Source organism: Myotis yumanensis, unplaced genomic scaffold (genome assembly GCF_028538775.1).
Source record: "Myotis yumanensis isolate MYYU_CA2020_CCGP unplaced genomic scaffold, mMyoYum1.0.hap1 SCAF_5, whole genome shotgun sequence".
Lineage (NCBI taxonomy): Eukaryota > Metazoa > Chordata > Mammalia > Chiroptera > Vespertilionidae > Myotis > Myotis yumanensis.
This window is the reverse complement of record NW_027223756.1, coordinates 77,143,285-77,168,216: the sequence shown is the minus strand read 5'-3', so window position 1 is coordinate 77,168,216 and position 24,932 is coordinate 77,143,285. Positions and strand designations below refer to the sequence as shown.

At 55.6% G+C, this 24,932-nt stretch overlaps 1 protein-coding gene across 1 annotated transcript; it reads left to right on the top strand.

Annotated features, from left to right (window-relative positions):
* ATP8B3 (ATPase phospholipid transporting 8B3) lies at positions 1-24,932 on the top strand. The gene is given in 30 exon segments (XM_070416961.1): positions 1-189; positions 191-254; positions 884-975; positions 1,625-1,738; positions 2,792-2,890; positions 3,192-3,253; positions 3,748-3,820; positions 3,935-4,005; positions 4,415-4,497; positions 6,016-6,174; positions 6,600-6,688; positions 7,982-8,172; positions 8,274-8,482; positions 10,175-10,203; positions 10,313-10,469; positions 10,883-11,071; positions 11,145-11,257; positions 13,267-13,431; positions 13,563-13,674; positions 14,442-14,517; positions 14,734-14,851; positions 15,116-15,500; positions 15,595-15,818; positions 19,480-19,563; positions 20,401-20,634; positions 20,820-20,958; positions 21,158-21,342; positions 22,446-22,623; positions 22,626-22,851; positions 24,926-24,932. Coding segments are annotated over 30 exon segments (4,116 nt in total).

The following is a 24,932-nucleotide window of genomic DNA, read 5'->3' as shown; positions in this document are numbered from 1 at the left end:
ATGGGGCTGTTGCAGGATGGGGATCGGTGGGGGCCCCAGATATTCAGGGAAGGACACTCAGCCATCGGCTGGACCTTCAGAGCTGGGAAGGTGGCAACCGATGGAAGTGGGAGGCGACATTTTGGAGAGGGCAGGGTAATGGACAGCGTGTGGCAAGGGCTGGGCAGCTGGTGTGACCCTGGCCCCTCTCCCTGACAGCACCACCAGTGCGGGCGGTCTGGCCTACGGCGAGGACCTTGAGGAGGAGAACTCAGGTGCATGTTTTGGGGCCAAGTGTGGGGTGTGGGATCTGTAGAGTAAGCCAAGGGGCATTGCAGAAATGTGGGGATGAGGAGACACCCCCCCTCCCCCAGTCCATTCAACAGGCCCAGCATGTTCTCATTTGGTTACAAATACAGTGGGGCCTTGACTTACGAGTTTAATTCGAGTTTAATTCGTTCCGAGACCGAGCTCGTTAAGGAGCTCTTAACTCAAATTACTCTTTCAACTCAATGCAAAAAATCGGCGGAGAGACAGCTGGTATCTCAAAAAACTCGTTAGTCAGGACACTCGTAAGTCAAGGCCCCACTGTAGTCCCAAATCCCATAACTGAATGCTAGACTCAGGAATCGGGCTGCAGACCTGAAACAGCTGGGCCGCTCAGGCTGGGCGAGGAGCCTCCGCTCGGAGCCGGGCACCAGGCCTGTTTCCCCGTCTGTAGAAGGAGGGCATGAGTGGGTCTCCCAGGCCCGTCCTCTGAGCCTAGGGACTGGCCCAGGGTGGTGTTTGTTTACCAGCTCCCACATCCATGGCGGTTCCCCGGGGGACCCATTAGACCTCCTCCAGGGGATCCTGCGGCCGTGTTCGCTGCACCCCATGCAACACCCTGCTCTCTCTGGTTCAGCGTTCACCTGGGAGGTGAAGGCCAACAACCGGACCTACAACAACCAACTGAAGCAGAAGGTCTTCCTGTGCTGGCAGAGGAAGAAGTACAAGGTGGGCGGCCCCAGCCCCACCGTCCTCTGCTACCTCCTCCCAACCAGCCCACTCTCCCGCACACACTGAATTTTAATTGCGAATGAATCACCAGTTTGGTGCTGGAGTTCCCACTGTTTCCTTAGCCCTACCCCAGTTCACCTTAAAATGTGAAAATACTGCCCAGCTGGCGTGGCTCAGTGGTTGGATATCCAACTGTGAACCAGGAGGTCATGGTTCAGTTTCCGGGTCAGGGCACATGCCCTGGTTGTGGGCTTGGCCTCCAGTAGGGGGTGTGCAGGAGGCAGCCAATCAATGATTCTTTATCATCATTGATGTTTCTATCTCCCTCTCGCTTCCTTTCTGAAATCAATAAAAACATATTAAAAAAGAAAATACTAAATCTTCAAATTACAATGTGTCCATCAGACTCCGCCTAAACCCCCCCTGGTTGTCTCACTTTGAGAAATACTGGGGTCACAGTCCTACTTGATGTGTCTTTGCATTCAGCAGGTGCTCAGTAGAGCTGGCTCACGGTAGATAGGTAGTACTGGCTCGAGGCTTTACATGCACCTGGTACTTAATTATTGCTGATTGTGGTCAAAGGGCAGGGTGAGGCTAAGGTGGGGCCCTGTCCTGGGCAGCACCTCCATGCTGGCTCTCATTCCAGGGCAACATCATCCACACAGCCAAGTACAACGTCTTCTCCTTCCTGCCCTTAAACCTGTACGAGCAGTTCCACCGAATGTCCAACCTCTACTTCCTTTTTATCATCATTCTCCAGGTGGGGCAGGAGAGGGGTGGCTCCAGGGGTCAGTACAAGCACCTGAGCACAGACCATTCCTTCCATCTGCTCAAGTTGCCTCCTCCAGGAAGCCCTCCTTGACCAGCTTTGCCACATGGCTCTGTAGACACATGGAGGTTCGAGTGTGTGTTTGTGCGGTTGGGAGGAGGGGTCGGTGTCTGGCTGCTCACACACTGGGAGCCCCCTCATGGCTGAGTCTCCACTGCTCAGTCCAGGGCCTGGTTCACAGAAGATGCTCTCAATATATGTCCAATGATGAAGGTGCATGAGTGGCTCCTCTGGGTCCAAGGCGGGCACAGCCCCTCCCCAGGATGGACAGCCTTGGCCACGTGACCCTCTGGGCCTCGGCCCACTGAGCTGACCCCAAAGGGTGAGGAGGAAAGAAGGTTGAGAGCAGGTTCCCAGCACCTGGGTGGCCCTGCCAGATGGGCAGATGTCCTACCTGGGCAGCTCCCTCTCTCGGTGAGTGGGCAGCTCCCAGAGTGTCCCGACCCCCCTCCATATCGCATCGTGCTGACCCCTTCTGCTTTGATCCATCGATGCAATAAACACACTGTGTGCAGGGCCTATGCTAGACACTGAGGACCTGCCGGTGGCCCTGACACCCACCGCCATTGAACCACATGGAGGGGACCAGTGATGGAAAGGGGACCCACACCCCAACCCACGCTGGCCCGGGGTTCGCTTGGAGCTCAGGCCTGAAGGGTGGCTGGGAGGAGCAGGGGTACAGGGAGGGAAACAGTCAAGCCGAGGCTCTGAAGAGGCAGCAAACTTGGGGCTGCAGGGCTTCCTGGAGGGTGTGACTGGGAGCTGGGCATGGAGAGGAGTTTGCAAGGAGAATGGGAAGTAGAGGGGCAGTTGTCCCCAGAGTTGTAGGGGGAGGTGGCTGGCCTGGAGCCCCGGGGGTCGGCAGGTGGGACACAGGATGCCAGGTTGAGGGGCCGGCTGGGAGGGCAGGGGACGCGGTTTGGGGCAGTGTTTGGGACGGTGGTTCGGTATTGCCTTCCCGGCATGACCCAACCTCTGTGCCAGGGCATCCCCGAGATCTCCACCCTGCCCTGGTTCACCCTCTTCACCCCGTTCACCTGCCTCCTCCTCATCCGGGCCACCCGAGACCTGGCAGATGACATCGTAAGTGGGGCCCAGGGACAGTTGGGGAGGGGGTTGGGGGCAGGGTGCGGTCCTTGTCTTGCTGCCACAGGGACAGGTGTCCCATAGCTCTATGGCCCTCGGTGCCACACTGGGTGATACGTGGACCGTGCCTTCCTTCTCTTCATAGCCGTGTCCCAGCAGCCCCCCTTCCTCCATCAGGGTCCCTGGACAGATGTGGCTGGTGTGGGGGTAGCATAGGGGTGTGGTTGGGGGTGGGATCATCCTGGGGGAGGCAGGGCAGGGGCGGGGCCACCCTTCTGACCCACCTCTGTGGACTCAGGGCCGACACAGGAGTGACAGGACCATCAACAACAGGCCCTGCCAGATGCTGGTGGGGAGCAGGTGAGGCCGCTGGCGCTGTGGGGGGTGCACCCTGAGGACGGGGACTCCCGCACAGCTGGTGGTGGGGGCAGGGAGTGGGGGGGACATATCAGGGAGAGGTGCCCAGCAGAGTGCCCAGAAACGTCCATGCCCCCGGACATCCTGGTGGAGTCTGATGTCTGACAGGGACCCAGCCTGCTGTCTGCCAGGCTAAGGGCTGGGCCCTGTGATGGGGGAAGAGGCTGGGACCTGGCGCGAACCTTGCAGGGCTGAGTTCAGCTGCAGGTCTGAAGGGGCTTGGATGCTGAAGCGGAGGAGGCAAGGTTAGGGAAGGTTGGACTTCCCCTGGGCTGAGTCCCCCACAAAGACCTGCGGTGGGCAGGCAGGGAAGCAAAGCTCAGAGGGGCGGCTGCAGTCCCTGCCCCCCCCCTTCTTCCAGTTTGAGGGGGTGGGGTAAGGGTTCCAAAGACAAGCCTGGCTGGGCCCCTCTCACACCTGCTGCCCACCCCCTACAGCTTTCTGTGGAGAAAATGGAAGGACCTGTGTGTGGGGGACCTGGTCTGTCTGCACAAGGACAACACTGTCCCGGTGAGCTGGGTCACCTGGCTCAGACTCCCCGCCCCTGGGGGAGGGCTGCCTCCCTGCTTGTCTTTCTCCTGTGCACGCCCCTCCCCCAGTGCTGTCTTCTTCCTCCCACCCCAGGCCGATGTGCTCTTGCTGGCCAGCACGGAGCCCAGCAGTTTGTGCTACGTGGAGACAGCAGACATCGACGGGTGAGGCACAGGATCACTAGGGGCTTGGGGGCCTGGGAGCCAGCGAGGCCTTCCCCAGTGGCCACAAAGGGTGGGTCCCCAAGCCCACGGGGATATTGTGGGCATTCATCCTGGGAGCATTTGTGGGGGACAATAACATTCAGTCAGAGAAAGGGACCCACCTTCTCTGCACCAACACTTCTGGAGGCCCTGCTGTGCTCCAGGTGCGGCCGTCCGAAACTGAGAAGGCCTGAGCCGTTCCACAAACGTCCTGCGTCAATGTGGGCAAGGCCCCCTCCGCCTCCTGATGGGCATCTGAGCCGCAGTAGGGGCTCCGTGAAAGTGTCTGAGTGACTCTGGAAGGGGCTGGGTGCCTTGCCTGGGTGCTGTCTGTCCCCACCTCTCCCCTCACTCCCCTTCTCATCACCAGGGAGACCAACTTGAAGTTCAGGCAGGCCCCGATGGGCACGCACCAGGCGCTGACCAGTGAAAGGAAGATGGCTTCCTTCCAAGGTGAGAGGTGGCGAGTCCATCCACCCATCTGGGCCCTCGTCTGCCCCTCTGTGCAGCAGGCATGGAACTTCCCCATTTCACTGGGTTTGGGGGACAGTGATGGGGTCTACTGGGGGGGGTCGGGGGTCGAAATGTTTTGGTGTTTTTTTTGGTTAATCCTCACCCGAGGATGTTTTTTCCATTGATTTTTAGAGATAATGGAAAGGAGGGAGGGAGGGGCAGAGGGAGAGAGAGAGAGAGAGAGAGAGAAACATTGATGTGAGAGAGACACATTGATTGGTTTTCTTCTACACACACCTGGACCGGGCCGGGGATCCAACCTGCAACCCTTCCGTGTGCAGGCCCACACTCTAACCACTGAGCACACCAGCCAGGGCAAGATAGCTTTTAATTAATTAATTAATTTATTTATTTATTAAAAATATTTTGATTTTTTTTTACAGAGAGGAAGGGAGAGGGATAGAGAGTTAGAAACATTGATCAGCTGCCTCCTGCACACCCTCTACTGGGGATGTGCCCGCAACCAAGGTACATGCCCTTGAATGGAATTGGACCTGAGACCCTTCAGTCTGCAGGCCAACGCTGAGCCAAACCGGTCAGGGCAACAAGATAGCTTTTAATAGGCCAGCTTATCCCAGGCCTGTTTCATGTCCTTTACATCCATGTAACAGTCGGAGCGTTTTCTGTTACCGTTAGAAAACATGCTGCACCATTGTATCAGGTGTTACATTTTATTTTTAAACCGTGATCACATTAAAGCAAATGTTTTTGGTTGTTTAATCAAAAAGGCAGCCTCTGTGCACAGAGACAGGGAACCGACCGACCCATCCATCGCAACTTCTTATTTCCCACCTGAAAAGTGAGACATTTCATACCTGTGGGTAGAACTACTGTTTGCCAGAGCCCAGCAAGGGGCTACAGTATTTTTTTTCCTGTCTTATTGCAAAGACAAGTTAATCAAATCGGGTCTAGAGCAGAATCTTCCTCTCAAACACAGCCCTTTTGCTCTGGATATTCAAGCGTTGGTTGCATTTGTTTTCATGGCACCTGAGAAAAGGCCTCGCTTACACGGAGGCCAGGCACCGTGCGCCGGGCGCTGGGCTAGGCCCCAGGGTCCCCAGCATGAAGGAGATGCGGCTGGTGCCTCCTCTCACAGCACTCACAGGGGTTCAGGACACCACTGCAGGATTGTAACCAGGAGGAAGGGGACTCAGGGGGCGCGGGGGGCGGGGGCCTGATCAGAGAGGGTTTCCCTGAGGAGGTGTGCGTCCTGGCACAGGGAAGAGGATGCACAAACCCCCTGAGGCTTAACAGCCAGCTTTGGAGCATCCAGGGGGAAGCTGCGTGGCAAGGGGTGGAGGTGCCAGTGGGGCAAGTTTGGGGCAGTGCAGGGCCCTTGGGGGTTGCTAGAGCCAGCAGGTGACAGAATGTTCCCCACGCCTGCCCCACCCTGCTCTGGAGAGGGGTGGCCTGACCCCAGCCACGCCCTCGGCTCCCTGATTGCCCTGTCGCTCATAGGCACGGTGGTGTGTGAGGAACCCAACAGTCAGATGCACCACTTTCTGGGGTGCCTGCAGTGGGAGGGCAAGAAATATTCCCTGGACAGTGGCAATATCCTCCTACGTGGCTGCAAGATCCGAAACACAGACACCTGCTATGGACTGGTCATCTATGCCGGTACCGCCGCGCTGGGCCCTGCAGCATGAGCTTTCCTGGTGGGGGTGGGTGGCGACTCTGAAACTGTTGGCAGGAACTCACAAGGCCAGGGCTGGCTGCTGTGTGTCTGCTGCCATAGGTGTGGGGCCCCCGACATGGTTTCTATGGGGCCTGGGTTCTAAAACTGTGGAAATGTGCATATTGAGCCAGCACCCTTGTTACTTGGCTGGAAAAAGTGGGGTGCTTGTATGTAGATGGCTGGGTGGCTGGGCAGGTGAATGGATGAGTAGGGGGTGACAGAGGGATGGAGGAAGGATGGATGGATGGATGGATGGATGGATAGATGGAAGAGTGAATAGATGGACGGATGGATAGATGTATGTGTGTATGTATGAATGAATGAATGGATGTATGGATGGACAGACAGATGGATGCAAACCCTGCAGGTTTAGACACGAAGATCATGAGGAACTGTGGCAAAATCCATTTGAAGAGAACCAAGATAGACCGTCTGATGAACAGGCTGGTGATCCTGGTGAGCTGCCTAGAGCCCCAGCCTGGGGGTTGGGAGGACACAGAAGAGGGAAGGGAAAGGTCCCCATAGACAGAAGCCCTGGCTGTCATCTTTCAGGCCTCAGTTTCCTGCCTCTGCAAAATGTGCAGCCTGACCCTACAGACAGGTCTGTGGGCCAAAGACTCTTCTTAGAATCATGACACGTAAGAAATGTCTTTATAAAATAAATGTTGATCCTGACATTTTTCCAAATCCACAGGAGATTATAAAATGCTCACCTACCCTCCATGGACATTCATTTAATAATTCTTTTTTTTTTAAATATATATTTTATTGATTTTTTACAGAGAGGAAGGAAGAGGGATAGAGAGTTAGAAACATCGATGAGAGAGAAACATCGATCAGCTGCCTCCTGCACACTATGTGCCCGCAACCAAGGTACATGCCCCTGACTGGAATCGAACCCGGGACCCTTGAGTCCGCAGGCCGACACTCTATCCACTGAGCCAAACCAGTCAGGGCCATTTAATAATTCTTAACTCTTTGCCTAATCAACTTTACCTGTATTTTTTATTTTTTTATTTTTAAATATTTTTTATTAATTTCAGAGAGGAAGGGAGAGGGAGAGAGAGATGGAAACATCAATGATGAGAGGGAATCATGGATCGGCTGCCCCCTGCACGCCCCCCATTGGGGATTGAGCCTGCAACCCGGCCTGTGCCCTCACCAGGAATTGAACCATGACCTCCTGGTTCATAGGTCAATGCTCAACCACTGAGGGCTTCCATTGCTTTTTAGAGTGAGTGGAAGGGAGGGAGGGAGTGTGGAAGGAAGGGAGAGAGAGGGAGGGAGGGAGAGAGAGAGAGAGAGAGAGAGAGAGATCATGTGAGAGCTACACATTGACTGGTTGCCTCCAACAAGTGCCCCACACCCTGACCAAGGTGGGGATTGAACCTGCAACCCAGGAATGTGCTCTTGACCGGGAATCAAACCTGAGACTCTTCAGTGCCTGGGCCAACCCTCTAACCACTGAGCATACCAGCCAGGGCTCAACTTTATCTTTTTAAAAGTTATTGTAATATAATTTTTAAAATAGCAGCAGCAAAACCCCTGCAAGTTTCCCTCCCCCTGGGACTGCCAGCCACCTCCCCCCAGCCCCGCTCCCCCATCCTGATGGCAGAACTTGGGGTGGGGGGCTTCTCACTTCCTGTTTGTCTTTTACGCTGGCTGTGTCCCTGTTGGCTAGTCGCTGGGGTGTCTCGGTGCTGCCCTGGGTCCCTCCACATGCTCCACCATCTCCTGTTTGCTGAGCAGATCTTCATGTCCCTGGTGCTGATCTCCGTGGCTTTGACCTTGGGCTTCTGGGACAAGGTGAAGGAATTCAAGGCCAAACACCACTACGTGTCTGAGAAGCTCACATACAGCGTGGCCACCGAGTCTTTCTTCACCTTCTGGGGCTTCCTCATTCTACTCAGCGTCATGGTGCCCATGGCTATGTTCATCATGTGAGTCCCTGGGGGGGCTCCTCCGCACCCACTCCTCAGCCAGCGAGAAGGGGGAGCTTGGGTGGGCCATGGGCCAGGCCTGACCCAGCGTGTGTCTGCAGAACCGAATTCATCTACCTGGGGAACAGCATCTTTATCAACTGGGACAGGCAGATGTACTACCAGCCCCAGAACATGCCTGCCAGAGCCCGAAACACCAGCCTCAGTGACCAGTTGGGTCAGGTGGCGTACATCTTCTCGGACAAGACCGGCACGCTCACACGGAACATCATGACCTTCAAGAAGTGCTGCATCAATGGCGTTGTCTACGGTGGGGCCTTCCCTGACCTGTCCTTCCCCCACGGCGCCGCCCAGCACGCCTGACCTTGGGGTGCAGGAGGGCCCTGGGGAGCTGCAACCACCAGGAGACCTGAGTGGGTCTCAGGGTCAGCTGACCTGCCCACCTGGGCCCCACCCCCAGCAGGCCTATTGGGATCTGAAGCTCAGAACTGCAGCCCAAGGCCTCCTCTCTGGGGGTCAGCAAGCTATTCCTGTAACAGGCCAGCAAGTTAATGTGCACATATACTTAATCCTCACCTGAAGAAATTCTCCCCATTGCTTTTAGAGAGAGTGGAAGGGAAGGGGATGGGAGGGAGAGAGAGAGAGAGAAACATGGATGTGAGAGAGAAACATTGACTGGTTGTCTCCTGCATGCACCCCGACTGGGCTGGGATTGAACCTGCAACCCAGTTATGGGCCCTTGGCCAGGAATCGAACCCAGGACCCTTCAGTGCTCTGGCCGACGCTCTAACCACTGAGCACACCAGTCAGGGTCAGCAAGTCAATATTTTTAGCTTCCCCTGCGGCACCGTCTCTGTGGAGACTCAGCTCAGCCCTGGTCCCCGGAAAGCAGCCTCTGCTGCGTGTGGACGCTGAGCTTCGAATTCCAGAGCGGCTTACGTGTCACGAAAAAGTATTATTTTGGTTTTCACAAACCTCTGACGTTTGAAATCCATAGCATCTTCACATGTCACAAAATAGAGTGTTCTGCTTCTGACTGTCACAGACTTTACCGAGGACGCCAATTTTGAATTTCATAGCATTTTCATGTTTCACGAGACAATATTCTTCTTTCAATTTCCCTCCAACCAGTTAGAAATGTGAAAACTCTTTTTAGCTTGCAGGCCACAGAAAAGCTGGTAATGGTGCAGGGCGAGGTTCGCCAGCCCCTGAGCTAGTTTTTAGCGAGGTTTAGAGCAGGAGCCGACAGAGGACCCAGCTGGCAGCAGGCAGTCATCAGCATGAGAAATGGAAATGCCACCTGACCCTGAGCCAGGGCCCGGGAGGGAGGTGGGTGATAGAGAGCAAGGGAGTGAGGGGGGTTGGGGGGGGGGTCTGTGGTAAGTGGCTGGTTTCTCTCATGTTGCTCTCTCTGTTTTTCTCTCTCTCATGTTTCTATAAGCACTCTGGGGCCAGATTTTTATTTGAAATCATCCACTTTTTCAAAGTAGCAGCCAAGTTTTATAAGCCACCATGAATAGTTCAAACAAGATGCGTTCCATGGGGCCGCATCCCTGTCCGGACAGTCTTTCTAAGACCCCCCAGGAGCCCTGGCTGTTTTTGCTCAGTGGTTAGAGCATCAGCCTTTGGATCAAAGGGTGGCAGATTGGATTCCGGTCAAGGGCACATATCTCACTTGCAGGTTCCCTAGCCCCCGTAGGGGCGCGTATGGGAGGCAACCAATTGATGCGTCTCTCTCACATCGATGTTTTTCTCTCTCTGTCTCCCCCTCCCTTCCACTCGCTCTAAAAATAAATGGAAAAAATATCCTTGGGTGAGGATTAACAACAAGATTCCCCCAGGAGATGGGGCCCCATCTGTCCCTCCTTGTGCAGAAGGCAAAGCTGCGGCTGGGGGTCCGCTGTTGTTTAGGGTTCAGAGTCCAGACCCTAGGAAGGGGGTGGGGACTGTGGGACCCTAAGCTGTCTGGGGTGCTGAGGCCTGAATCAGGGTCTTTCCTCAGGCCCAGACGAGGAGGAGACCCCACCTGAGGTGAGTGCTGGCCCTGCAGCACTGGATGGTGGATGGTGGGGGGGGGGGGGGGGAGGGGCCGGGCAGTGACCTACCCAGAACCGGCTTGTCTCCCCCCCCCCCCCCCCAGGAGAACCCCTACCTCTGGAGCAAATCTGCTGATGGGAAGCTGCTTTTCCAAAATTCGAGGCTCCTGAGCGCGGTGTGCAGCAACCAGGACGCAATGGTGCGGGAGTTCTGGCGCCTGCTGGCCCTCTGCCACACGGTGATGGTGCAGGAGGAAGACAGTGAGTGGGCTGGGGCTGCCCAGCCTGCGGGGGTGCTCAGGCCCTGGGGCCCCTGCGGAGTCTCCTGGTCTGAGAGGTTGTCCAGCCCAACCCCCAGGGCTCCTGTCATCCAGCCTAGAGGGTTCTCAGGCCCGGTCCCAGGCTCCACCTCCTCTGCACCTAGCAGGTGTCCAAGCCTGGGACTCCAGATCTGCTCCTGAACCCGGTGGGGAAGGTCGTCTGGCCTCGGGCCCAAGTGTCCGCCTTCTTTTATTTGGCTTAGAGGTTGTCCCGGCCCAAGAGGCCATTGTCTTGTCCGGGGCTACAGAGAGGGAAGGGGAACCTGCCGCAGATGGGTGGTGGGTCCCCAAAAGACAACAGGCTCTCAGTGAATGTGGCCCCCAGCCCACTCCCACGGTCCCCTCCCCCACCAGACCAGCTGTCGTACCAGGCGGCTTCCCCTGATGAGGAGGCCCTGGTCACGGCGGCCCGGAATTTCGGCTACGTGTTCGTGGCGCGCACGCAGGACAGCATCACGGTGACGGAGCTCGGAGAGGAGCGCGTGTACCAGGTCCTGGCCATGATGGACTTCAACAGCGTCCGAAAGCGCATGTCTGTGCTGGGTGAGCGCCCTCGGCCCGGGGTGGGGGGCGGGGGAGGAAATGCTCATGGACAGTCGAGCCTCTCCCTCCACAGTCCGGAACCCCGAGGGCTCCATCTACCTCTACACCAAGGGCGCAGACACCGTCATCTTTGATCGCTTGTATAAGAAGGGCTTGACAGAGGGGACCACGGAAGAGGCCTTAACGGTGAGTCGCTGTGGGAAGGGAGGGAGGGGGAGGGGTAGAGGGAGGGAAGCAGAGGAGGGGGATGTGCAGAGAAACTGCCTCAGGTATCCAGGTGCTCTGTCCACATGGGCAGGGAGGAGCTGAACTGCAAGCTGCACCTGCACAGAGGGGGCATGTTTTTGTAAGGCACTCAAGGATCCTCTGTGGTTAGGCTTGGGCCCTGGATACTGACCCCCGTCCCCAGCCAGGCCTGGGTTCCGGGACACAGGCAGCCTTCCTGCCCCAAATATTTTGTCTCTGTGGATGAAGCCCAAACTCCTCAGCCACGCTTTCGAAGCTGTGTCTGTGTTCCCTGCTGACCTCTCTGGACTGGCTCTTCTCCCCCCCAGGGTGTTCCCCAGGATGCTAGTCTCTGGCTTGCAGTTTTCCCCATGCTCAGGTGATGCCCCAGGACCTTTGCACACACTGTTCCCTCTGCTTGGACGCCTTCCTCTACTCTGTCACTCAGGAACTTTTGGTCCTCGGGGCTCTGCCACCTCCAGGGAGACTTTCCTACCTGACTCTAACATGGGGCTGTCATGTCATGCCAGGTGACCCCTCTCTGGCCCAGCCCTGACCTTCAGGGGTTCCCTAAGGGCTTTGCTGGGTCCCCAGCATAGGGCCCAGGGGGGTGTTTATGCAAAGAATGCCCCGAGCTCCTCACTCAGGACTTCTCAGAGTGCCCTGCTCTGCAAGGATGGGGAGTCCGGGGCAGGTGGCTGGTCTCTGACTAAGAACTGAGGAAGCGCAGTCAGAACAATGACCCAGAGCCCAGGAGCTCGGCACGATGGCTTGGTTCAACTGCCCCACGGAACGGATAGGTAAACCGAGGCACGAGAGGAGCAAAGGCTTGTGTGGAGCTTCTGATGGCCAGGGAGCCCCTGTCATATCCAAGCCCAACCTCTGAGGCCACCTCCAGTCAAGAACAAAAGCAATGCCCTAACCCAGTGGTTGGCAAACTGCGGCTCGCGAGCCACACGCGGCTCTTTGGCCCCTTGAGTGTGGCTGTCCCACAAAATGCCAAGTGCGGGCGCGCATGTACAGTGCGATTGAAACTTCGTGGCCCATGCGCAGAAGTCGGTATTTTGTGGAAGAGCCACACTCAAGGGGCCAAAGAGCCGCATGTGGCTTGCGAGCCACAGTTTGCCGACCACTGCCCTAACCGGTTTGGCTCAGTGGATGGAGCATTGGCCTGCGGACTGAAGGGTCCCAGATTCGATTCTAGTCAAGGGCATGTACCTTGGTTGTGGGCACATCCCCGGTGGGGAGTGTGTAGGAGGCAGCTGAATAGATGTTTCTTTCTCATTGATGTCTCTAACTCTCTATCCCTCTCCCTCTCCATTCCTCTCTGTAAAAAATCAATAAAATATATATTTTTTAAAAAAAGAACAAAAGCAAGACCGGGGGCCACCTACTGGGCAGAAAGCTGGGGGGATGGGGAAGTAGGGAAGTAAGGAGCCCACAGATACCTTTCTTGGGGCCACCCAGTCCCCAGGGCACCCCCGGATCTCTGGGTCCTCTGGTGGGGACTGAGGGGCGGGCTGGAGACCTACAGGATTCTTTCTGTTCCCTCTCCATCCCCAGAGCCCTTGGAAAATGAGGCGGAGTGCGGAGCACAGACATTCCGAAGGCAGGGTTCAGAGGCGGGGGGGTCCAGGGCTGTGGGACCCTTGCCGGGGAGGGGTCTGGCAGGGCTGCACTGAGGGTCGTCAGGGATAGTTAGAAATGGCCACACAGAGTGCAGGGAGCTCTGGAGACAGAATGGAACTGGACCTCTTGGGGGACTGGACAGCAGCTAGGGAGCGTGGCAGCATGTGGTCCCAACCCCCCCTGGGGAGGAGAGACTGTGGGGGGATCAAGGTTCAGGGAGCCCAGGCAAAGAGAGAGGTGCTGAGAAAGGAGCTGGCGGGAGAAGGGCCCGGGGAGGCAGGGTGGTGACAGGGCGGCAGGGTGGTGACAGGGCGGCGCCTGCCTGCCCGGCGGGCCCCCAGTCCTTTGCCCAGCAGACCCTGCGCACGCTGTGCCTGGCCTACAAAAAGGTAGATGAGGACACCTACCAGGAGTGGTGCCGGCGGCACCAGGAAGCCAGCATCCTTCTTCAGAACCGGGCCCAGGCCCTGCACCAAGTGTACGAGGAGATGGAGCAGAACCTCCAGGTGGGCGTGGCACAGGAGGTGAGGGGGCTCCACATCCTGGTTCCAGCCCTGGGTCCCCAGATCTCCCTCCCCCGCCTGGATAGCTGAGTCCCTGCTCAGTCTGTTCCCGGTGCCCCCACCTCCACCCCCAGCTGCTGGGAGCCACAGCCATTGAAGACAGGCTCCAGGACGGCATCCTTGAAACCATCCAGTGTCTCAAGCAAGGAAACATCAAAGTGTGGGTGCTCACAGGAGACAAGCAAGGTAGGTCCCCGGGCAGCCGTCCCAGCAGGGAGAGAGGGAGATGGGTAGGAAGGAACTCATATGTGTCCTAAGCGTCACCATCAGCCTGTTCCCCCCTTGTCCCGGGAAAGGGAGAAATAGGATGATCAGAACTGGTGGGGTCCCCCAGGCACCTCCCTCAGATGGGTGGCACTGCGCCAAGAACTTCTGGAGTAGTTGGCTCTCATGGCAACACCATGAGTTGGAAACTGGTTACCCATGCGTGGGAGATGGGCACAGTGAGTTCAGCGACCTCAGGGCACTTGCTGGAGGTTGCCCAGCCACTTAGAAACAAAGCTGGCATTCACTCATGTGGCGGGAGGCACATACACACACAAAAGATTTAAAATGACAGTTTACAGCTGTGCTGGAATAAAGACAAATGTCCAGGTTGGAATACTTTCACTTTTTCTCCTTCTTCTGATTTTAAAGAAATTAAGTCATTTTTGTGGGTTCCTAGAAGTGCCTGTGGGCTCTAGGCATGACATATCTAATAACGATCCTTGGCCCAGACTCACTTCCCTCTAGTAGCCCAGCCCCAGCCAGCCAGAGTGCAGGCCCCTTTGATCAGAGCTGCAGCCAAAGTCTCAGGGTTGGCTCTCATTGGCCGGCCTGGGTCACATGCCCTCCTCTGAACCAATCACCATTGCCAGGGGGTGGGGCAGGGTGGGCATGGCCCTGGGCAGGGGGCTGCGGGGGGGGGGGGGGGGGGGGGGGGGGGGACGGGGCTGAGCTAGGCTGGTTTTCAGAGACTGCGGTGAATATCAGCTTTGCCTGCCAGCTGCTATCCGAGGACATGCTCATTCTGGAGGAGAAGGAGATAGTGTAAGGAGTGGGAGTGGGGGAGGATGAGCTGGTGGGAGGAGGGTGAGGGTGGGGGATCGGGGACATCCATGGCTCAGATGTGGCCCTGGGGGTCTGCAGAACGTCCTCAGCCTCCGCCTGGCTGGATTCCCAGAGGGGGAAACTGAGGCACATCTGGGGAGGGGAAGGAAGGAAGCTTGTGCCCGGACGTGGCTGAGCCCCAGTGGGTGTCTGCAGTCAGATCCTGGAGGCCTGCTGGGAGAGCAACAACAACCTGCCGAGTGGCCAGGGGTCTCCGAAGAACCGGTTCCTGCCACAGGTCAAAACGGCCATGGTCATTAACGGAGAGTTCCTGGTCAGTGTCAGCTCAGGGCTAACCGCGGGGCCTCTGGCACGTGGGAGGGGGCTGGGAGGAGCAGCAGACGGGGGGTGGGGGTGGACTATTGGAAAAGCCCAAGTGAATGCTACACCACGAGATGATTCTCAGAGGGACTGGAGCCATGAGGTCAAGGCTAGCCTGGGGTTGGGGCAGGAGGAGCGGCCAGTTGGGGTGTTCACGAAGGGAAGGGGTGCAGGCAGAGTGATGCGCCCCCCCGCCCCCCATTCCCCTGCTGGCCAGGACCAGCTGCTGCCGCCCCTGAGCAAGGATTCCCAGGTGCTCGTCGGAAATGTGAACGTGGACGGGCAGGAGCCCTGGCAGGAGCCCGGTGAGCGGAGGACAGACGTCAGGCAGGCCAGGCGCACCTCTCTCATGTGGCAGACCCTGGGGGTCCAGCTGAGGCGCCCGGGGTTGGTGCCAAAGGGCAAGCACTCCAACACCCGTGAGAGCCCCGAGGCGCGGCAGGAGCGGGCCTTCGTGGAACTGGCCTCGCGATGCCAAGCCGTCATCTGCTGCCGAGTGACTCCCAGGCAGAAGGCCTTGATGGTGGCGCTGGTCAAGAAATACCAGAACGTGGTGACCCTGGCCATCGGGGATGGTGCCAACGATGTCAACATGATCAAGAGTGGGTGGTGGGCACCTGGCCCGGGGGAGGCCTGTGGTGGGCTGGGAGGGGGGTGGCGGGGGCCAGGGCCAACAGGCCGCGTGTGTCCCCGCAGCGGCGGACATCGGCGTAGGGCTGGCGGGCCAGGAGGGCATGCAGGTGGTGCAGAACAGCGACTACATGCTGGCCCAGTTCCGCTTCCTGAGGCGGCTGCTGCTGGTGCACGGGCACTGGTCCTACGTGCGAGTATGCAAGTTCCTGCGCTACTTCGTCTACAAGACGCTGGCCAGCATGATGGTCCAGATCTGGTTCGCTTTCTACAGCGGCTTCTCTGCCCAGGTGCGCTGGAGGGAACAGCCCTTTGGGGATTCTCTGGGATGCTGGGCCCTTCTCCTGGCTTCCAGGAGGGCGGCAGGCTCGCGCACACTCTCCAGGGTCCTCTGGGGTCCTCTGGGGTCCTCTGGGGCAGGGCTGGCCTGAGGTTGCAAGGCAATGCGACCTTCTCCTTGGCTGCATTCATACAAGTATAGAGTCCGGATAGAGGACTCTATACTTGGTCACTCCTGCCCAGCTGAGTGGCCAGCAGTTCCAGGGATATTTGACAGATCTGAGCTGTGAAGCCAGGCAGGGCAGCTACTCCAAAGGTAGATCTTTCTAGTGGAGACAGGATGAGCTTGCGCCCCAGAGAAGAGAAGATTGTGGGAGCTGGGTCCCTGGCTTCAAGACTCAACAGTAGCACAGTGAGGAGCAGATGTGCCCGGAGCCTCGGAAGAGTCACAGAGAGATGATTTCCTGTGTGTAAGGACGTCATCTGAAGATAGATGGCTGTGATAGGGAATAGCTCCCTGTCACTGATACCAAGGCTTTGAGAGGGAGCTTTACAGAGGCACCTGGATAACTTGTATGTTGTTTGTTTTACTGTTTTGTCTCTAGATATTTTATTCTTTTAGATGCTGCTGTACATGGAATTGTTTTCTTAATGCCCTTTGGGGAGGGCTCATTGCTGGTGTGCAGAAACAGATGATTTTTTGGGATGTTGATCGGTGCCCTGTAAATTTGCTGAATTCCTTTATTGGCTCCAGGAGATTTCTGGCGGATCCTTTGGGATTTTCTGCATGTCATCTGAAAATAGAGATCGTTTTCCTTCTTCCTGTCCATGTGGACGCCTCTTATTTCCCTTCCTTACCTACTTGCTCTGGCTGGAACGCCCAGTGAGACGGTGAGGGCTGGATCCTGGTCCTGTTCCTGAGCTTAGTGAGGACAGTGTTCTGTCTTTCTACATTTGTTAACTAGAATTCTTCTGTAGGAAGAACCAACCGTTCCTTCTCCCTCATTTATTTATGAAATTATTTATTTTTATTATTTTTTTAGATATATATTTTTAAAATATATTTTATTGATTTTTCACAGAGAGGAAGGGAGAGAGATAGAGAGTTAGAAACATTGATGAGAAAGGAACATTGATCAGCTGCCTCCTGCACACCTCCTACTGGGGATGTGCCGGCATCCAAGGTACATGCCCTTGACCGGAATCGAACCTGGGACCTTTCAGTCCGCAGGCTGATGCTCTATCCACTGAGCCAAATCGGTTAGGGCTTTAGATATATTTTTATTGATTTCAGAGGGGAAGGGAGAGGGAAAGAGAGATAGAAACATCAATGATAACAGAGAATCATTGATCAGCTGCCTTCTGCAGGCCCCCAACTGGGGATTGAGCCCACAACCCTTGACCAGAATCGAACCTGGGACCCTTCAGTCCACAGGCCGATGCTCTATCCACTGAGCCAAACTGGCTAGGGCTGAAATTATTCATTTTTATCAGTATGGACCCATGGACATTTATTTGATTGTATGTTTTATTGCTCCATTTATCCCCGATGTGTCTTTTTGACATGGCCTGCTTCTCTCTGAGCATATCTTCACTTTCTGGCACTATAAGAGGTTCCAGGCTCATTCTGTTTTTTCTTTGCCCCAACCCTGGAATCAGGCACTCCCATAAGGAGCCCTGGTCCTTTTCATTAGAGAATGGTAGTTAGACACCAAGAGCGAAGTGCTTGGTGTCTCATTGCTGCTGGGGTGCTATTCCGCTCTCAGCAGACAGAGCTAGGAAATGTACACGTACTATCCCATGGATAGACGCACATCTCTATGTCTTTCTCTATTTCTATGTCTGTCTATTTTTTAAAAAATCCTCACCCGAGGATATTTTTCCATTGATTTTTAGAGAGTAGAAGAGAGGGGGAAAGACAGAGAGAAATATTGATGTGAGAGAAACACATCGATTTGTTGCCTCCTGCATGCGCCTTGACCAGGGCCCCAGGCTGGGAGGAACTTGCAACCACGGTATGTGCCCTTGACCAGAATCTAACCTGGGATCCTTTGGTCCGCAGGCCGATGCTCCATTCACTGAATCAAACCAGCTTGAGCTATGTCTGTCTATCTATCATCTATCTTGTGTGTACTAAAACACTATGAGTTGCCCTGATCAGTTTGGCTCAGTGGCTAGAGCGTCAGCCTGTGGACTGAAGAGTCCCAGGTTTGATTCCGGTCAAGGGCAAGTACCTTGGTTGCGGGCACATCCCGGGGGGCGGGGGGGGGGAGGCGGGGGGGCGGGGTGTGCAGGAGGCAGCTGATGGATGTTTCTCTTTCATTGATGTTTCTAACTCTCTATCCCTCTCCCTTCCTCTCTGTAAAAAATCAATAAAATATATTTTTAAAAAACCACTATGAGCTCCCACTGATATCTCTGATTCCAGGCCCACAGAACAAGGCTCAGCTTAGCCTTTTCCAGGTACTCATTAATGACTCTTGTCCAGCCGTGAAAAACTTGAGTCTTGTAAAATGATTGATCATTACTTATCTGCTCACTCGAAGAATGCACATAAAATGGTTTTTGGAATGGAAACCCATATCCTTCTTTTTAAAAAATATATTTTATTGATTTTTTACAGAGAAGAAGGGAGAGGGATAGAGAGTTAGAAACATTGATGAGAGAGATCGACCAGCTGCCTCCTGCACGCCCCCCAGTGGGGATGTGCCCGCAACCAAGGTACATGCCCTTGACCGGAATCAAACCTGGGACCCTTGAGTCCGTAGGCCGACGCTCTATCCACTGAGCCAAACCGGTTCGGCCCCATATCCTTTTTAAAAATATATATATTTTTTATTGATTTCAGAGAGGTAGAGAGAGATAGAAACAGCAATGATGAGAGAATCATTGATCAGCTGCATCCTGCACGCCCCCTACTGGGGGTTGAACCCACAACCCAGGCATGTGCCCTTGACCAGAATAGAACCCAGGACCCTGCAGTCCACAGGCGGATGCGCTATCCACTGAGCAAAACCAGCAAGGGCTGAAACCCATATCCTTTAACTGAACTAGATTCTTGCATTGGGAAAGGAGCTGGGCTCATTGTCTGTGGGGTCTCTTCCAAGTCTTTCACCATTCATCCCTCCGTGACTCCATGAATCTAAAATGACCAAAACCACATTCTTTAGCCACTTTCCCTCCTGTAGCTCTTTATGGAAGCCTTCCAATGACAACAAATACTCCAAAGTGCTGTTTAAAAAGAATTAGGCCGGCTTTTCCTCTTTGCCTTTTCCCTTCCAGCAGCACTTAACCCAGTGGTTCTCAAACTTGGCTGCACATTAGAATCACCTGGGAGTCTTTTTTAAATCCTGATTTCTGGGCCTCATCCTTCGGAAATTCTGTTTCTTTGTTACTAATGCTGTGGCCCCACCCCATAACAAAGAAACAGAATTTCCGGAGGCCCAGAAATCAGGATTTTAAAAAGATTCCAGGTGATTCTAATGTGCAGCCAAGGTTGAGAACCACTGACTTAACCCAACCCTTGATTGTAACGAATTTTCTCACTCACCTGGAACCCTCCACAGGGGCTGCGCTGCCTTGGGGGGTCCCTCAGGTGAAGAGCATATCTGCTTCTGGACATTTGGCACTGAAGGCTGGCCACTGACCACATTCTCCCCCCTCCCCCCCTAGCCTCTGTACGAAGGCTGGTTCCTGGTGCTTTTCAATCTGCTGTACACCAGCCTCCCAGTTCTGTACATTGGGCTCTTCGAGCAGGTGAGCAGGCTGAGGACTTGCCTCCCCCTTCCCTGTAGACACTCCTGTCTCTGCCACACCTTCTCCCCTGGGGGGCTGGGGTGGGATGTGGGCAGGGCTCCTAGACCACGACCATGTAACCGTTCCCACCGGAGCTCAACCTGATGGAGGGTGAAGTCCTTTTGCCCAGCTACCCCCACCCTTTTGGGACACTCCCAAAGCTCAGTCCCACTGTCGGCCCATCTGTGCCACAGTGGGGAGGGGATCAGAGAAGATGTTTCTCCTGTTTGCCCTGCCCTCCTCCCGAGAGGGTCTGACTAAGTGATCCAGAATAGGGTGGCCCAGTCCAATGCTTAGGATGATGGAAGTGTCTCGTGCCTGTGCTGTCCAGCTGGGAGCCACCAGCCACAGGTGGCTAATGATGGGCACTTGAGGCTGGCCTGGAGTGACCTGAGGAACGAGACTTTCATTTCATTTTTTTTAAAAAGTATATTTTATTGATTTTTTACAGAGAGGAAGGGAGAGGGATAGAAGTTAGAAACACCGATGAGAGAGAAACATCGATCAGCTGCCTCCTGCACACGCCCCACTGGGGATGTGCCCGCAACCAAGGTACATGCCCCTGACCGGAACCGAACCTGGGACCCTTTAGTCCGCAGGCCGACATTCTACCCACTGAGCCATACCAGTCAGGGCTTTCATTTCATTTTTTAAAAAAAGTTTAAAACTGTGGTAAAACACCAGTAACGAAATTCGCCACCTCACCGTTCTCACGCGCATGGTTCAGGCCTGCCGAGCGCAGCCCCGCGCGTGCTTATTGCTGTGAGCCGGCCTCTAGAACCCCTCCACCCCCGCCAGGATGTGAGTGCTGAGCGGAGCCTGGAGCTGCCCCAGCTGTACATCGCCGGCCAGAAGGACGAGCTCTTCAACTACTGGGTCTTCCTCCAAGCCATCGCCCACGGCATGGCCACCTCCATGGTCAACTTCTTCATGACCCTGTGCATCAGTCAGGACACGGCTGGGCCCCTCAGTGACTATCAGTCTTTCGCCGTGGTCGTGGCCCTGTCGGGCCTGCTGTCCATCACCATGGAGGTAGGCAGGGCTGCTGCCCACCCCACCCCTGGTGGGAACTTGGACACAGGTCTCATTGCCTGGTGACCCTTCCTGAGAGGCCTTAGCAGGTGCCCCTTGAACCTGGGGACTTGGTCCCCACCCTCCTCTACGTAGCCTTGCCTGGTGTTCCGGCCCCCATGGCTGAAGCCTCCTCTCCCGCTCAGGTCATCCTCATCATCAGGTACTGGACGGTCCTGGCTGTGCTGGCCATCTTCCTCAGCATCTGCTTCTACACGGTGACCACTTGGGCCAGCCAGAGCTTCTGGCTCTTCACCATCTCCCCCAAGACCTTCCCCTTTCTGTGTGAGCCCCACCCCCACCCGCAGCAGGGAATAGGGTGGCAGCCCTGGAAATGGGTGGGGCCTGTGTCTTTAGAGAATTTGCCCAGAGGCATCCCGGGGGTGAAGGTGAGGAAGGAGGGGGTGGTCTGGAAGAGGGGGCACGGAGCAGGCTCTGGGGAGGCTTCCCCCTGGGCCCGGCTGAGACTCTGCTCTGTCACCAGATGCTGACCGCAACGTGCTGTCCCACCCCTCCACCCTGCTGGTGGTCCTGCTGAATGTGTCACTGAACGCCCTGCCCAGACTGGCCTTGCCTGTCATTTACCAGGCCCTCAAGAAGCCACACTCCAAGGTGAGGGTGGCTGGGCTCCCCCCTGCACATTCCTGGGACCCATCGACCAGAGCTGGTGCTGGGAGCAGGGACTCCAAGGAGATATGGAGCTGGGGGTAAAGGGTTCGAGACCCAGATGCACACCCAGTGCTCTCAGGAGGGGCAAATTATAGGCCCCAGGAACTCAGGAAGGAAGCCATACTTCCTGGGATGGAGGCGGCCAGCCTGGTTCCGGCAGTGACGTGGTCGGACTTCCACCATGAACTGTCTAGGACTCGAGGGTTGAGATGACAGAAATGACCTGGATAAGGTTTAGGCAAAAAGGGGAACTTAGAAACACCTCAAGTGTCCATCGATAGATGAATGGATAAACACAGTGTGGTTCATCCATACACACAGAGGAATACTATTCATCCTTTAAAAACAAGGAAACTCTGACCCTGTTACAATGTAGATGAACCGTGAGGACATTGTGCTCAGTGAGATAAGCCAGTCACAAGAGGACAAATACTGTGTGATTTCACTCAGAAGAGGTCCCTGGAGGGTTAGATTTATGGACAGAAAGTAGATGGAGGGAGCCGGGGCTGGGGGAGTTCGTTTTTAATGGGGACAGAACGTCAGTTTGGGAAGATGAAGTTCTGGAGATGGAAGTGATAGTTGTTGCATAACAATGTTAATGTGCTTAATGCCACTGAGACATACACTTAAAAATGGTTAAAATGGTACATTTTATGTCTATTTTACCACAAATGAAAAAATGTGTATGTGGGGGGCCGGGGGAGGGAGGACTTACTGGCTCAGGTAACAAGAAACTAGAAGGACCAGTTGCAGCTGGGCTGGGCTGGGGCACTGACTGAAACAGTGGACCAAGATCTGCTGTGTTCTGCTACACAGGCTGCAGGCATGCTGCCCCACGGTTAACTCCTCCCGGCTTTGCCATGCCAGGGCACTTAAGGCACCTGGTAGCTGATCTGGGGTTCAGTCCCAGCGGAGGACTGTGATTGGCTGGTCCAAACTTAGGTCCTAGGGAGAACTGTAGTTGGGTCAACTTGGGGAGGGAAGAGCCTGGCCAGTGAATGGTGACCAGGGGTTATGAATGGCCCCCACCGGGAGCAGGTGGCCCGAGAGTATCCAACAGAGTATGGAAGCCTGATGACCCTTGCTTGCCCTTTGCTCTGCAGGAGGAGGAGAAGGCTGAGGAGATCACCGCGGAGCCCCTGCCCTACCTTTGCCGGCAGTCACGTGCCCGGCGCTCTAGCTATGCCTTCTCCCACCGGGAAGGCTACGCAGACCTCATCACGCAGGGCACAAGTTTGCGGAGGTCACCAGCGGTCAACAGCAGCACTCAGGCCGGTCACACAATCCCAGCGAGGAGTCGCCCTCGCCCCAGAAGAAGATGCCGTTCGTGGGGAGGAAGAGGCACCCGCACTGCGGGGAGGTGTCCTCCCAGGACACGCAGCCCACCTCCCCGATGAGCTCCTCCGTTACTGGGGAGGAGCAGTGCTCTTTCACCAAAAACGTGGCTCCCTCCACAGACGGGCCGTCTGGTTCTTTCCCCGAGAAACTGCCAGGGAAGCAGGCCAGGCCGTATTCTCCTGAGAATCTGCCACCAACCAAGGAGAGGCCACCATCCCCCAGAGAAAGCCAGATGCCACTTTCTAAGAGCCAGCCGTGGCCTCCAGGCCAGTCATTTTTAAAATATATATATTTTTATTGATTTTGCAGAGAGGAAAGGAGAGGTATAGAGAGTCAGAGACATCATTGAGAGAGAAACATTGATCAGCTGCCTCCCACACGCCCCCCGACCGGGGATTAAGCTGCAACCAAGGTACATGCCCTTGACTGGAATCACCCGGGACTCTTCAGTCCGCGGACCCACGCTCTATCCACTGAGCCAAACCAGCGAGGACCCGGCCAGTCATTTAAAAAAGGGAATCAGCCAGCATCCGTGGAGGAGAGAGAATCATCCACAAATAAAGGACCTACGGAGGTGGCGCCCTGGCCCTCGAGAGGCAGCCGTCACCCATGGAGAGCCGGCCAGTGCCTCTGGGAGCCAAGGCCCACCTGTTCTGGGGGGGCAGCCACGCTGCTTCAGGAGGAACAGGAATTCCCGGCTCAGGAAACGTCAGCCGCCAAGCATGAGCCCCGCCCCTTCTCCCCCGCCCCCAACCCCCCATGACAAAGGCTTCCCATCCTTTTCTTTTTCTAATAAACCAGGTTCTGTCTGACCCCAGGGCTCCCGAGGTCACCCTTTTCCTATGCTTCTTTCTGTGATGCATCCTGGAAGTCTTTCCTGGTTTTAAAAATCAAAACACTCACCTCTAGTGGCCAGATGGAGGATTTGCAGGAAAAGCTTGTTGTTAATCCTCACCTGAGGATATTTTTTTCATTTATTTTTAGAAAGAGTGGAAGGAGTGGAGGGAGGGAGGGACAGAGGGAGGGACAGAGAAACATCCTTGTGAGAGAGACACATCAATTGGTTGCCCCCTGCCCCTGCCCCGGGGGCTGGGCAGGGATCGAACCTGCCACCCGGGTACATGCCCTTGACCTGGAATAGACCTGCGACCCTCCAGTGTGCAGGCCAGCGTTCTAACCACTGAGCCTGCTAGCCAGGGCACTGAAGCTTGTTTTATTTATTGGTTTACTTTCCCCCTTTCACCCTGGGGTAGATAATGTGGATAAAGCTTTATTGCTCTCAAAATGGAGAAACGTGCTGAGCAGATTCCGCTTACCAGTCCTGGCCCCTGGCTGCTGCCTGCTGGCCCCTCCCAGGGCAGTTGATAAGGTCCAATCCTGGCACCAACCCAGCCCATTCCCTTACCAGGCTGCCCTGCTTTCTTCCCTTCGAATGGACCACCTTACACTTCAGGCTCCAGAAAGCCATGGGCAGTGATGCCTCAGACGCGAGTCCCAACAGGATCTTTGTTGTCAGGCTTGGTTGGCTCCAAGGCCTTGAGTTTTTCTCTGATTCTTTAAGGTTCCCAAGAAGGTGGCGCCCTGTGGGGTTGAGGGCTCAGGGGTGGCTGTGGCCATGGAGCAGGGCAGGGTTTGCACCGCAGAGGACTGGGCTGGGGGAGGTAGACTTCCTCCTCCCTGGTCCCCTCTGTTCCTCCCCATTTCATGGCGGGCGAGCCCCCCCGCCCCTGCACCCCGCCACCTCCACACTGTCGGCCAACACACACGCCCAGGTGAGTGACTAGAAAATAATTTATTGGAGAAAAACAAAACAACAAATCCAGCACAGCAATGGTTAACAATGAAGATGATTCTTTTTATTTTTTTTACTTTTAAGCCTGTCGCCTGAGGGTGGGGTGAAGAGGGCATTGGGAGGGACTCTGGATGACCCCAGTAGTGTCTCCCCTGAAAACAGCCCTAGTGTCCAGTCTTGGTTGAACACTCAGGCTCTCCCTCATCCCTGGCTGAGGGAATCCCCCCAAAGACCAACCCGTGGGATGGGGGTGGGGGGCGGGGGGACGGTGGTGGTCTGCCAGGGCCACAAGGAGAAGCCCAAGATCTGATGGACTTATACTGCTCTGGGCAGAGAATGTGAAATGGTCCACATTCCCGCTGATGCAGGGGCTGGGTGGCAGTGCCCTGGGGCATGTGCTCCCCCACCCCATTTTGGGGGGCTGACCCTCCAAACTGGCTTTTTGTCCTTCAGGGCATGA